Here is a 15181-nt window from a genome sequence, read left to right on the forward strand (position 1 = left end):
CCAAAGAATATCTTTCTTTCAGTATCTGACCTTGCCTGAACTACCTGCTGTTGTTGTATTCAAAGATGGAACTTACTTTGTGTATGATGGTAAGTAAAAGTGTACATTACTTTAAAAGAAGACTCTAAAAGCAAATGTGGAGAAACTAGAGCCAGTGGGGCTGCTTATTTCAAGGCAAGATGGAACAGTGGGAAATGCACCAATAATTTTGTGATAAATAACAGCTCTTTCATGGCAGCATAGGGAAAAGTTTGATTACTTACAGAATAAAATACATCATTGGAGGAATTGTCTTTATCAGTACTGATGTTGAAGTTAAGAAAGTTTACTTCATGTTAATCACTGAGATGCAGCTTCCAGTAGTATTGTTTTGCCTGAACCAAAGCAATTAAATATTCTTCCTTCACTCACTGTTCAAATCAGAAAGTAGAAGAAAACTTGCTGAAGAGGTGTCACCCATTAACATAAGCTTTGGGGGAATCCAGATACAGTGAACAAGAATTTTCATTTCTGATAGATGACTTTTATTGTACAAAATATATACTAACGTTTCAAAAATGAGAGCGAGGTACTGCTTGACATATTAATAATTCTGTTTTCTCACATTGCCCCCAGAAAATGGGGGGGAAAAAATGGTATTTTCACACAATGTGTATTCAACTTTCAGCATTTTTTGTGTTTTTAGAATATGAAGATGGCGATCTGTCATCCTGGATAAATCGAGAAAGATTTCAAGGTTATCTTACTGTAGATGGTTTTACATTGTATGAACTTGGAGATACAGGTGAGATGTTGCTATGTTTGAACAGTTGTCTCTAAAATTAAACATTAAGAAAAAGCAAAGAAGAGTAAGAAAGGATACTTTTTATGAAACAAAACAAACGAAACCCTACTTAATCTGAAAGTTGAGTTGATGATGTCCAATTAACTTCAAAAACAGGAGACATTTTATATGTACTAGAGGCTTCATCCAAAGCCTGTGCTAGACCCTTAATAACAGCATTAAAAAAAAAAAGTATGTCTAATTTTGTAGTATTCACAAAAACTAAGCAAGGCTTTCAATTTAATAATAATTTAGGTTTTTTATAAATCATAAATTCTTGAAAAACCATCAGAATTTTAGAAACAGATTTTGAAATGTCAGATATGGATGGACTTATTCAGGTAAGTATTTTATATAAGTTTCTCAGATAGTAGCTAATTCAAGTATCTTTAGAGGAGATATGGTGAGGTAGGGAGATGAACGTCTATGGAAATGGACCTGTCCCTGAATACTTCTGTGTTTGGTGAAATTTCTTGGAAGACAAATGAAGACTTTGTATTCAAGTAACTTCAGTTACTTGCTCTTAGAGTATGTATATGCTTAGGAAGCCGTGGATATTCTGTGTTGTTTTTTTTTTTTCCAGGTCAGGGTAAGTTATAATCTACCTCCCATTTAAAAACAAGTTTATACTCGATCCTGCATTGGTTTCTTCAAGGCTCTGAAGATACAGAATGCCTGGATTCCCACATGTTTGTGAAAGTAATGTTATATTTTAAAAAGGCATTTACTGAAGTGCTGTTACAAAAATTTCCAGATATTGGCACGTATTCTATCTGAAAATGCAATTTATTTTTAAATGGCTTTAAGTACTGTATTCCTTTTTTAGGAAAACTTGTGGCTATTGCAGTGATTGATGACAAAAACTCTTCAGTGGAACATACCAGGTACAGAGTTGAGTACCGATGAATGGAAAAATGTGGTGGTATGGTGGAAAAATAATTCATTGACTTATAAAATCTTAATGCATTCTGGAGATTCCTTAAAAATTCAGAAATTCTAGACTAAATGAAAAGTTTTACCTTTAATATTACTCTATTAATAATTAATATTAATAATTAATTAATTAATAATTAATATTTCTCTAGATTGTGACATCATTATTACTTTGTTTATAGCCCTGTTTAAGTCCATATAGTTTTAAAGGGAGACTTTCAATGAGATCACGTGAACAGTGATTGCATAGTTCTTTAAGCTATTGTGTCACCTTAAAATCTTGTGAACTCAAATACCCTCACTTTTCTAATATGGAAAAGAGTACTTAAGTTCAGATGGTTTTGAGATAAATTTATTAGTTTTAAACAAAAGGCTGCTCTTCAGCTGCATTAAAATGAACTTAGTGATGCATAGCTATTAATTGCGTGCAGAACTTAGTAGTTGAAAATACCCTTTCTTAATGTGAGTCAGAATTTGCTGGAGACTGGAAGAACAAGACTTTTCTCTGTTAAATATGCGATTGTATATTTAAGCTGAGAAAATATTGTCCAAGTAGTGTGTTTACTGTTTTGACAAATCATCTTTGGATTTTCTTCAAGGTCACCGTGTCATACATTCAGATGATAATAGATGACGCAAAGCAGTCTGACACTCTTTTTCTCGTATTGAGACTGTATGCTAGCTAGCCTTTCAACCTTTAAAATCAAGAAAGATGAGTATTTTTTTGTTGATTGAGCAGGCAGATATTATTGCTTATGCGATGCTGTTTGCTACTTATTGGAGAAATCTAAATGCTTGAATTTTGACAAAGTATATCTTGGATTAACAGATGTTTTTTGTTGGTTTTTTTTTTTGTCTCCAGACTGAAATCTATTATTCAGGAAGTTGCAAGAGATTATCGGGATCACTTTCACAGGTGTGCACTTTTCTACAATAGCTTCAATGAACTTCTGCATTAACCTTTGTAAGGCAGCAGTTACTTTTGTTTTTTCTACCTGAGAAATGGTATAGTGTTTTTTTGAACCATACACTGACATCAGTTGACTTTCAGTAACTAATTTTGCATAGCTGATTGTGCTGCAGCATTGCTTTTTTTTTTTTTTTTTTTTTTTTTTTTTTTTTTTGCATTATAATGTTGATCATGTACTTCATTTACAAGAAAAGTATTTAGGACAAACTTATTTTAATGCTGAGACATTACTACTTTTTTTTTTTTTTAATAATGTTTTTCATTGCATTTCTTACAGGGATTTTCAGTTTGGCCATATGGATGGAAATGATTACATCAATAGCTTACTAATGGAGTAAGTACATGTGTATTTCATAGAATTGTTTGGGTTGGAAGAGACCTTTAAGATCATCTAGTTCCTACCCTCTGTTATAGGCAGGGACACCCCCACTACACCAGGTTGCTCCCCCATCCAGTCTGGCCTTCGATGCTTCCAGGGTGGGAGCATCCACAACCTCACTGGGCAACTTGTTCTACTATCTCACAACCTACACAGTTAAGAACTTCTTGATGTCTAATCTAAATCTATTCTCTTCCATTTTAGTGTCTTACTGGCCTTATAAAAAATCCCTCCCCAGCTTTCCCATAGGCCCCCTTTAAGTACTGGAAGCCTGCTATAAGGTCTCCTCAGAGCCTCTTCCAGTCTGAAGAGCTCCAGCTCTCTCAGCCTGTCCTCATAGGGCGTGTGCTCTAGTCCCTGTGATCAATGTTGTGGCCCTCTTCTGGATCTGCTCCAACAACTCCGTGTCCTTGTTTTGGAGGCTCCGGAACTGGGCGCTGTATTCCAGATGGTGTTTCACAAAAGCAGAGTGGAGTGTCAGAATCACTTCACTCATCCTGCTAATCACACTTCTGATGCAACCCAGGATGCAGTTGGCCTTCTGGGCTGCAAGCGCACATTGCTGGCTCATGTTGTGTCTTCCATCAGTCAACACTCCAAAATCCTTCTCCTCAGGGCTGCTGTTAAGCCATTCTGTGCCCAACATGTATCTGTGCTTAGGATTGCCCCAACCCAGATGCTGGAGTTTGCACTTGGCCTTGTTGAGTTTAATAAGGTTGGCATGAGCCCACCTCTCAAGCTTGTCCAGGTCCCTCTGGATGGCATCCTTTCGCCCTAGTGTGTCAGAATTTCAGCATTCCTTTTTTTCTCTTGTAGTTGTTGCTATTGTATTTAACTTAAAATAGTCATCTGAAGAATTCCTGCCATTCCTGAATTAAAAAAAAAAAAAAATCACTGTCCTCAGAAATATGTAGCTTTAATTAAACAAATGATACTATAATTTAATTTTAGAGGTTTGTCTTACTGGTAGTGCTGATTGATGGAGTTTATCTTTTAGGTTTACTTAATAAAGTACTCTATTAGAACTGTATGTTGTGTTTTTTTCTCTGTCATTGGTGAAATTTACACAACGCTATCAAAATTAGAAGTTTTATGTTTCCTGGTAGAAATTTGTTCATAATCTAGCCATGTTTGTTTTTGGTTTTTTTTTTTCATTTCTGGAGAGGCATATTTTTTCCTACAAGGGCATTTTCAAAACTGAAGCTTATTGGGATCTTGCTTTATGTGCCCTTACTTTTTTGAAAAGCAGTTGAAGAATAAAGTACAGTATTTGCCAGTGATTGTGTAAGAGATCTTCCTAAGAACAGAGACAGGTATCTATTACCATTTGAAAAGTCAGCTTTGAAATAGCACTTAGCAGACACCATGAATTCATGTTTTCACCATGGATTTGTAGAGCTGAAATGCAGAGATTCATGTATCTGTAGACATGCAGCATGAAATGTGTAAAAGATGCTATCTGCTTGTGGGGTATGTACTTGATACTTTATGAAATATATAAGTAACCTAACAAAATGCTTAATGTTTGTCCTTGTTTTGCAAAGATCTGTCACTAGAGAGTTCGGTTGCTTGGTGTTTACTGTTGACTTGTTCTTGTCTGGCCTTCTAAATGAAGGAAGGGCACAATAGGAATAACTATGCCAGCTTTGTACTGGAGGAGTATTCTGAGTTCCTTTCTTGTTGATCAAAGTGCACACCATGAGCACCTGCAGTAGTCTGCAGTATCCATCTTCCACAGTGTCTGTCTTATATCTGTCTGGTCTTGTAGCTCTTGTGGATGCTAGATCTAAGGCCACAAGATGTCTGCAAGGTCAAGAGTAAGAAAACAAGATAGATGTGCAAATGCTCTAATTTAAAACTGTGCCACTAAAAGTTCTAGGAGATTCATGAGGACTTCAGAAGTACTAGTTATTATTTCTGTGGAATGCCTCTAGATTCAGTTTAGTACCTGAATACAAGTAATCTGAAAACATCTGTCTATCAGTTGGAGTAAAAGTGTGATTATTGTTTCAGTGCTTTCTGGTTGCCAAAAAATGAGACCCCCATTTTTCATTATTTCCTTTCGTGTGTGGTTTTCTCAGTTTGTCTGGCATAAATTTGCTTCATTTTTCTGTTTGGGAGGGTAGGAGAGGTATTTTACTGATGCAACAAAAACCTGTTTTTTTACTCAGCACACTCTGCTGAGCACTGGAATTGATGTGCACAGAAGCTAGGGAGGTAGATGAGTTCCCTGGGATGAATAAAATGAAGGAGAAGAACACGTGTTATTTACAGCATTAGTGATCTGGTAATAATTGTTGGATCTGTTCAGTTGGATTATTTAAACTTAATCTACAAAATGCCTAAATTTATCATTTGTTGTGTATGAAAAGCTGCTGTTGAACTAATTGCAGACTTGTAGTTTATTTCCTAAATGAAACATGCGTTTCCAATATAACTGGAAATCAGCAAAATACATGGAAGAGAAGTATTTGCTGTTTACTTGATTGCCTGAATATTTTGAGTAAAATAATACTGTCAGGCCTGCAATTTTCCACTAGGTGGCAGCAAGTGAAAACAGGTAGAAAAAGCCTCTTGAAACTGGAGAAATCTATTACAGAATGTTTTATTCTTCCAGATGTGCATAACAATAAATACCCTTTCTTGACAAAGGACAAAATAATTCTACCAGTTGTCCCTGTTAGGAATACACTTGCAGACTTAGATGTAGAATCATAGAATGGCTTGAGTTAGAAGAGACCACATGGATCAAAAGTTCCAACTCCCCAGACACAGTCAGGGTCACCAGTCTCCAGGTTTGATACTAGACCATGTAATTCCACTAATAGTGTCATTTATTTCTGTCTTCAGCAATGGAAGAGAATGCTTCTATTGAGTAAAAAAAAATAAATATATGGTACTTAGAAGTGTGCACAAAAGAAGAAAGCAGTGTATTTAAGTATTTCACTGAAACATTCCTCATAATACATATTTGTGAAAGGTGAGGTATAGAACAACATTGTAACATCAACTGAAGGTGTCTGTACATCTTCATTTCTCAGCTCTTTTAATAACCCAACTAAGCATGTGACTTTATGAGTTCCAGGATAGCATATAAATTTTATATATCAGGTTTAATTTTTGGTTGCTTTTCAGACAACTCCAACAATTTAATTACCAAACTGTTAAATGTTTTAACTTTTTGGTGCTTTATTTTTCTGTTATGGGTGGGAAGTGGTTTACACTGCTTAGTATCAATTTCTTTTCCATATCCAAATAGTGAAACTTATTTTGATTATGTCCAGAGTGACGCATTTTGTCAGAAGTTGACAAGTTGTGATCAAGCACTTGATTTGATTGACTCCTTACTTACATTACTTACTTGTTCCTAAGAAATAGAGAATAAAAATGTATAGGAGAAAACTGTATTTAGAAAATCCTCTTCTTAGCTTTCACTGTTGACAAAGCTGGGTTTGTTTTTTTTTTTTTTTTTTTTTTTGAGTACATTCAGAAAGATGATATTATTTTGTTATCTCTAGTAGGTCTTATGTTTTCTGAGGTGCATCGTGGTTCAAACTTGAATTCTAGGAATATGGTCTGAGCCTTAAATCCTAGAGTTTTGTAGGAGCTTAGCGTTTTCATGGATAAATATTAAAGTTACTCAAGGCTAAGTTTGGAATTAAATTTAAAAGATTATTGTACATTTTCTGATACAGTAATTTCTTTGACGTGAAGGAAAATTAGAATTTTGAGTAATTGCTTAGTATTTTTATACTGTTGATTACAGACATTATAGATTATAATAGCCACAGTGAAGGCTGAAATATCATCATTATTACTTGGATTAGAAATAGACATGGGTGAGTCGCTGCTAGAGAAGAGTGAAAATATAGAAAAATGAGGCTTGCATTATCTAGTTTGTAGAAAAATATGCTTGTATAGTGTAAGTTTCTAAACCTGGGCTAAGTTTGAATTTAGTCCTACTTGGAGAAGTAGATTATACTATATTATCTCTGGAGGTGATTTCCAATCTGTTTTTTTCTGATTTGTTGCTCAGTAGTGATTATACATTTGAACATCAGCTAACGAGTAGTAATAGTTTAAAAACTCTAGCTTATTTGTTCTATCTTAAAGGTATGTTAAAAAAAAATATACTGTGTCCTTTTGACTCAATAGGCAAAGGTTGATTGATTAGAGCTGATCAACTGGGATTGAATTCTTGGGTTATAGTTTTGTTTGTGCTCTGTGTTATGCTACTACTGCATTTGTAATGCAAGGCCACTGTCTGAGATCTCTCTCTAATAGGAAAATCACAAGGTACTTTATTTGCAATCACTGTGGGTATGTAACATGCAGTAAGTTTCAGTAGCTTCACTGACACAGACAAGAAGAAAAAGTATTAGTGAGAAACAAGCTTATACCATTACAGTGATTCTCTTTCTTCTTCCTTCTTTTATTTAAGGAACTGGAACTGGTATTTGCAGTGCACATGGAGAAGATTAATGATGTAGAAGTCATTTAAATTGCAATGATGGAGATGATTTTTTTTTTTTTTACATCTAACCTTTTTTATGTTTCCAGTGACTTGACAATTCCTACTATCGTTGTTTTGAATACCTCCAATCAGCAGTATTTTCTACCAGATAGGCACATTGAGAACACAGAAGATATGGTTCAGTTTATTAACAATATCTTGGATGGTACAGCTGAAGTAAGTCTTCATTGCGACTTCAAATATATTGTTGGTGTTCATTTTATAAGAAGTACGAAAATAAAGGTTGCTCTGATTGTCATGTCATATGCTTTATCTTCTTTTGTCTTCTTATCTTGGACACTGTCTATATATGTATGATTCAGAGTTCAGGGTTTTTCTTTGCTCAGATTTCTGATTGCAGAACCCTCTAATAGCAAGCAAATGTAGTTTTATTGTATAGAGCTTATTAAGTTATCTTGGTATTTCTTTTACTGCTGTCACTGATAAATTGAGAGCTTTTAATTCTCTTCCTGATTTCCTTTAAATTTTTTCTGGTGAATGTAACTTGACTCTATGCTTTCTTTTGGGCAATGACTAAATCTATCAGCTTCATGAATGATATGTTCTGATTCAGATTGGTGGTATGCTTCTTTTGCGTGTTTCAGACACGAGCTTGCTCTTCTCTAACTGCTTTTAATGACCGTTTAATAAGCCTAATTAATCCACCCACAGTTGGTGGCTTGGACAATTTTTTTTTTTCATGTTAGTAAAGCAAACTCAAACTTTGCTTATACCCTCAGTTGAGCAAAAGGCTGTGTTTTGGGGATAAGGAAAAGACTGTATCAGAGCTCTCATTTGTGCGCACAGGGCAAAGTGGCCTCTCAGTGAAAGAAGGCAGTGCTGACAAATCATGCTGCCTCCTGGAAGACACCTATGTCCAGTTCACTTTACATTGAATACTTACTGCATTAGTTGAATCTCGCATCACGTTATGCCAACAGTTTTAGGATGCTGAATAGCAATAACAAGTAAAGCTGTAGACTGTTTCAGTCACACAGGATAGTTTAGTTTATTTAGTCTGACAGATTGATATATCAACAACACAATATGGGTGGATTTGCTTGCTGTTAATGACTTTACTGGCTAAGTATCTGAACACAAGGCAAGGGATATTCCAAGTAAATTCTTTAGTTGCATTTTTTTTCTTCAGTTCTCAATTCTTTAATATTTTTAATTGTGCTTGAAAATTCTGAATTATGTTTTTATTAGCATCTTTAGCTTTGTTTAAACATGTTAGCATGTTTAACTTTGCTGATTTCTCTGTTATATTTAAACAGTCTTTGAAGTACAGTGATAAGCTAGTAATAGAATGTAAAGTTTCTGAACCACAGTAAAATTTCTGAGAAATGTGACAATCCCTACCTCCTTTATTTGGAGGGTGTTGGAATATTCACCTTGTTATTCTGTATGGTCTTAGTAGCCTTTGAGTCCTTCATCTCTGTAATTTGCACTTTAGGAGAATTTGGTCAGGATCGCGTTCTGGTCAGTTGATTTTCTCCAAAATGTAGATTCTCATCCTATTTGTTTCTCTGGCATCTTGAGGCAGGTGAAGACTGGCCTTCTTCAACACAAATTAGCTTCAGATTCATCTAGTATTTTGGAAGCTCTGCTAATTCAGGTAGTAATGCAGATAGCCTGATATTGCTGACCGCAAACTATTTTCATTATGCTTGTGTATCTTTCTGTTACTTTTTAGATTTTTTTAACTGCTTCTGTCTTTATCCATAAATAGATATCAATCAACTTAAAAAAGGTTCAGAAGTTCTCTTCAATTTTATAATGGTTACACTGGTTCTTAGTTTTTCTTAGTGTTTCTCTACAGTAGAGATGTTTTAAGAGTGCCAGTTTACTGTTAACGATTTGCTTAAAATAGTTGTGGGAAAATTTTTCTTGAAACTACTGGTATGTATGTCCATGCTAGAAAAGTTGGAGTGTCTGGGCATTGTGAGATGCAAGAATAATTACTTTTCATTTCCTTCTAAAGGGGCTTAAGATTTCAAGGTCTGAAGAATGAACTTTTGGAATCAAAAATGAAAAGTGTCAGCAGTTTTGACATGGTTCCATTTGAAATTTCAGGCGCAAGGTGGTGACGGAGTTCTGCAGCGAATCAAGAGAATAGTCTATGATGCCAAGTCTACTGTAGTGGTAAGTTTTATATTTTGTCACTTAGATAGTGAGGAGCAATGGAAGGCAATGATAATGCCTTGTACTAGGACAGGCGTTTAAAGAGCTATTTAGAAGAAGGAGGCTCATTGTTTCTGGAGACTGGTGACATGTCAAGAAGAGCATCATTTCAGAATAGAGATGCTTCTCCCTCAGCTGCTAATCCATGAATGAGGGTAAGGACCCTGGGTCCATCCTTTCTGATTGCTTGCACCTGAGCTCACTGGCTTATCCATGACTTGTCACCTAGTGCTCAGTCATCGATTCTGATCATGACCTAGCAATTCCCATACAGATGGTAACCTTATCAATCAGGATGCATATGTTTTCATAGATTTTAGAAATATTTTAATCTGTTTGCATATATGCTCACACACATACATGCATTAGGTTTAAGCCTAGTTAACTTCTTGACAGAAGTCTCTAATAACATTTTTTAGTGTGCTAAATATTCAGCATAAAGAGTTTCTTATTTTTTCTCTTGCATTCTGTATTAAAATCTGGTGTACATTTTAAGGGATAGAGCAGAAAGAATTAAAAATGTTTTTCTTAACCCTCTTTTATTCCTTTCATTGAAAGCAGTAACAGAATGTAAAACATTCTGAGGAAAGCTATTTAGGGTGTAAAGAGATTAAATACTATACTTGGTGTGGTTTTAAAACAAATATTTTATCATTCTTCTTGGAGGTTAACGATGCTTAACAGCATTTTATTGGGCAGAAGTACATAATTTTTTTTCTGCTTGTCATACATGAAAAAAAAATCTTTGCTGTGAATTTGAATTCATGTTTGCTAGTTTCTTTATGTGGCTTCCAAACTTCTGTCAGCATGCAGCATTCATGCATCAGTTTCTGAAACCAGAAGTCCTTCCTCTTGTGCAATAAAGTCTTTCAAGCTACTCTTTAATAGGGAGCTCTCTAATAACAAGTGGCTTCTTCAGATCCCTTATGATGACTCAAACTCATTTTTGAGAATGAGACACAAATGAGAGTTTAAACTGGTTGTTTTAAAATATTATTTTAACATTATTAGCACAATGGTTTCTCAAGCTGCAAACAATGGCTAGAATTTGTAGCTAGTATGTTAACATTAATCATCCCACTGGAATATTGCAATATTAACCTAAGACTTTTTCTAAATGAGCTTACAGTTGGAATGGCTAAAATGACTGCTTTGCCCTTCTTAAGAAAACTGACTCAGTTCAGATCTTAGTAAATAAATATGCAGAGTAATAGGTAATGTGGCAACTGTGTATGTTCAGTGGAAGTGATTTTTTTAACTTCAAATCTGTGTTCCAACAGTCAGTGTTCAAGAGTTCACCACTTCTGGGATGCTTTCTCTTTGGGTTGCCCCTGGGTGTCATCAGCATAATGTGTTATGGAATCTGCACAGCTGATACAGATGGAGGTGTAGATGAACATGAGGCAGTTAAAAAGGAAAACAGTGATCGGGAGCTCACAGATGATGGCAGTGAGGAGGAGCAAGAGGAGGAAAAGAACGGGAAGTATGCAGAACTTTCAGATGGAGAGCTTAAACAGAAAGACCTATTGGAAAAGAAAAAAGACTAATGTGTTGAACAAAAAATCTCTAGAATTTCCAAATAGACTAATTTATTGAAGGTAGTCATTTATTGATGATCTTCATGAAAGAGGACCTTTTTGTGTCTGCATTATGGTAGTTTTGACTTGCATGTGTTTAAATTTTCTCAGATATTGACAGGGAAAAGAGCTGAAATAGGGATGTTCTCTCAATTGTCTTTAACAATTATCAAAGGAATATGAAGGAACTTGCAGGTACTTTTGGGGAGGTTTTTAATTGTTTGTTCCTAGAACAATGAGATAATGTTACTTGGCTTTAGTATACCTGATGAACTGATTATAGTACAGCCCAGCCGAACACTCAAAATTAAGGCTGTATACTAAAAAAAATTCAAGAGATCTGTAAATTCTTTCAGAACCTTGATGGTTAAAGACATGTTACAGTTTTTCCAGGAACTCACATGTTTTATTGTTGCACATTATTTTGGAAAAATGATTTTTTGTTACCAAGTTAAATGTAAATTGTTATAAACCAGAGGACTGTTTTATTATGTACTAATGTAATTACTGGCACTCGGGAATATCTCTGTGATATACAATATGTTAGCAGCTAAAAATTATTGGAGAACTACATTTTAAAACTTTTCAAACAAGGTTACATGTTAAATTGTTTTATGCTTACATAACCTTTTATTACAAATGATCATTTGTACTGGAAGTTTTCTGAAACTACAGTACAACTTGATAAAGGATGACACAAGCACTCTATTTTGCCAAAATCCCACATGACAAGCTTTTTGACTGATGTAAACATGTTTACAGTGTTTAGATTGTTACAAGTCTTTGAGGTGGTTTGTGTTGATATTACTATTTGAGACTGTTACCTAGAGAGTTAATGGAGCATAATATTAACTTTCATAAAGATTGATCAGTATAATGCATTTTTATCTGTTTTGTCATAATAGTCACTTCTAATACGATCCTGTGAAAATGACTAGTTTGTGTCCAAGGTTAAAATCTCCAAGGCCGTTAACACTGATTCTATGAAAAGTACCACGCAAACAGAACTTCTGTTGGTATTCATGCTATTTTTTTTTGTTAAAGTAATATTACAATATAATACAGATGAAGTCCTCTGTATAAGGCAGCTAGATCACATAAGAAATTACTGTGCAGTAACTCTAAGTTAAGACATTTTATATGAAGACATTGGTAAACTTAAATAGTCAAGTTTTGTGTTGGAGCAAATGATGATAACATAAAGCATAACTATGGAATATGAATTGCATTCTTTTTGTTATGGGAAGAAAATTTGGGTCTTCGGTTTAAGTAACTTGGTATTAGCCAGTGCTGGTTACAGTACGTAGATGACTGTTATCAGTGTAACAAACAAGGTCTAAAGTTAGGAAATATTTTTCAGGAAAAAAAAAATTGATTTTTAATCAACCCTCTTTTGTTTCAGAACAACAAGAAAATATGAGTTTGTGTAATTCTGAATAGCAGGTGTCAGAAATGCTTTTTTTGCTTTTTGTTTTCTCCTTTTTCCTTTGTGAATTGCATTTTTTTTCCCCTTTTTTCACTATATTTGCATTATATTTGAGCTGGTTGTAAATAGTAAGTTGAGTTATCTTGCTTTTTTAATGTCTGTGTTTTGGTTTCTTTTTCAACATGCAGGATACCTTGAGTTATATTTTTAGCATATACGTGAAGAGTGAGATGCTTAAAATTGTATTTAGAGTTGTCTTTAACATGATTTAGAGATGTTGAGTTGCATTTTAAAACAATCACTCAAGGACAGGCTATAAGTTCCTTTGGAATTCAACATGTCAGTGGTTAGACTATTAATATAGTAAGATGTTTCCTTGATTTGTCTGTTGCCATGAGATTTCAAATACAAATCAATTACATGTTTAATTTTGACTTTGACTGGGGACGTGCAGCTTTTGACTAAAAGGTGGATGTGATCAGTGGAAGGCCACCCTTCATTCTGTAGTGTGTAATTAATAAACCAGCGAAAAACCTGACCAACAAAAGTAAAAAAGAAACCCCATGAATTCTGCTGCATTGCAAACTGTACCTCATTTGTGACTCTTCATTTTTGTGGTTATTTTTTGTTTATAATCAAATATTAGCCCAGTATCTTGCTGAGAAATCTTGTGATACAAAGCTGAAAATGATGAATGCTGTGTAAGAAACACCTCTCACTGGGTTCTGATACAACTGTAACATTCAACTGCTGAAGAAGAAAATGTATCTCAGTCACTTCTGAATTGTAATATTAATCTGATGTGTACTGAGCTATTGAAAATCAAGCCTGAAATGTACTGCTGTTTTCACCACATCCTTTTCTCAGCTATGTTCAACAAGGCACAGGGAAAAGATGAGCATACGAATCACAAGACTGAGTGTAAGAAGTGATACGCAATTACAGGAACTTACTGTGGTCATGCAAATAATTTAGATTGTTGTCAGAGGAGAATCTGTCATTTTATTCTTTTTTCTCAAACCTCTCAAGGTTTCTGAAAGCAACTTCACTGTCATAACCTGTTTTGAATTCATGAAATAATGCTGCTTATTGAATTCAAGTGAAGCCTTTTGTTTTTCTACAATAAAAACACATAATAGTACTTGTCTGCTTTGTTTAATTTATGGTGTGTTGAGGTGCTGCATGTTCTGTAGGAGGCAGCATTTCCTGCAACTTTTGTTGTAAGCATATATTAAGCCTGAGTAACTCAGTTCAGTACTGTAGATGGCAGCTTTTGAAAAAGCTGATGCCTCTTCAGTATTTTGGAGAAGTTCTCCAGTTTTAGGAGTGAAACATTTATTTATACTGCTGGGATACTCACTGAGTAAAACAAATTCCTGAAAGAAGGAATTTTAATTACCAACACATTCCGTTAGCATACTTGCAAATTTCTACAGCAGTTACTGTAGCAAAGGCAACATGAGGTAAATTGTTCTGTAATACTTTTTCTTCTGAAAGAACTTAATTTTGAGTAGTGTTGACATTCGGTTTGAGCTGTCTTAACAGGAACTTTCCACAGTGTGGAGCTCAGTGCTTAAAGGATAGCATGACTACATTTTGATTGATCTAGTGCGTCAAAGACTGCACAGAAAGGCTTCTTTCTCATGAAATGTTTAAGGAAAAGGTTTATCTTGCTCTGTTTTTGGTCCAGAATTAATTTACCCATTTCTCTTTTGTCAGCATATTTGTAGAAGCCCTGCTTGGATGGGTGGAAGGGCGGAGCACTCTGGTGACAATCAAAAGCTCATTACTGAAAAGGGTACCGAAACAAAATGTGCTTCCCTAAAGCTTTCTTAATGTCCAACAAGACTACAGACATTTCAGGTCACATTATGCTGATTCAGTGGTTCTGGTTCTCAAATCTTTTCTGGAAATGCAGCAGCTTTCTGCTTTTTTGTTGTCATCTTGGAATATACTGAATCACATTGAAACTGCTGCATGTTGTATTGGTATAACCAGTGGAGACAGTTTTGACAGTCTTGTGTTGAACGCTTTGTTGAACTCTTAAATTGAAAGATTTCTGTAGTCTGCCTAGGCAGCATAAGTATTCCCAAAACAATTATCTTCCTCTGGTTTCTGAAATGGTAACCATTTTAAAGGATTACTCATACTAACCTGTATTTTGATTCCCTGACATTAGCAGCTGATGTGAAGGGTCCTGTTTCTAGTAGACTTCATTCTGCTTGTAAGCCAAGGAGCATAGAAGTGTTTGCAATTGTAGAATAAATAAAGCCATTTCACACAGAGCATTTTTGAATGGAGGACTGTGTCTTTTAACAATAAAAGCTAAAATATTTTCAAGATCCTTTGAAGAGGGATGAGTAACCTTAGATTATT

The 15181-nt window shown here is 34.8% G+C and overlaps 1 protein-coding gene across 6 annotated transcripts in view; it reads left to right on the forward strand.

Moving 5' to 3' along the window:
• TMX3 (thioredoxin related transmembrane protein 3) overlaps positions 1 to 15181 on the forward strand; it is a 535825-nt gene that overhangs the window by 14221 nt on the left and 506423 nt on the right. For 3 of the 6 annotated variants that reach the window (XM_052704705.1, XM_052704702.1, XM_052704703.1), the window contains 8 exons: positions 23 to 89; positions 686 to 784; positions 1650 to 1707; positions 2619 to 2672; positions 3004 to 3060; positions 7666 to 7795; positions 9695 to 9763; positions 11083 to 13946. In XM_052704705.1, coding sequence (XP_052560665.1) covers positions 23 to 89; positions 686 to 784; positions 1650 to 1707; positions 2619 to 2672; positions 3004 to 3060; positions 7666 to 7795; positions 9695 to 9763; positions 11083 to 11349 — 801 coding nt within the window. In that variant the 3' untranslated portion in view covers positions 11350 to 13946. Of the gene's footprint in view, positions 1 to 22; positions 90 to 685; positions 785 to 1649; positions 1708 to 2618; positions 2673 to 3003; positions 3061 to 7665; positions 7796 to 9694; positions 9764 to 11082; positions 13947 to 15181 lie in introns of those variants that run through there. The other 3 variants (XR_008211430.1, XR_008211431.1, XM_052704704.1) reach the window with 2 other exon arrangements.

This window comes from Tympanuchus pallidicinctus, unplaced genomic scaffold (genome assembly GCF_026119805.1).
Source record: "Tympanuchus pallidicinctus isolate F22 unplaced genomic scaffold, pur_lepc_1.0 scaffold5, whole genome shotgun sequence".
Taxonomy (NCBI): Eukaryota; Metazoa; Chordata; class Aves; order Galliformes; family Phasianidae; genus Tympanuchus; species Tympanuchus pallidicinctus.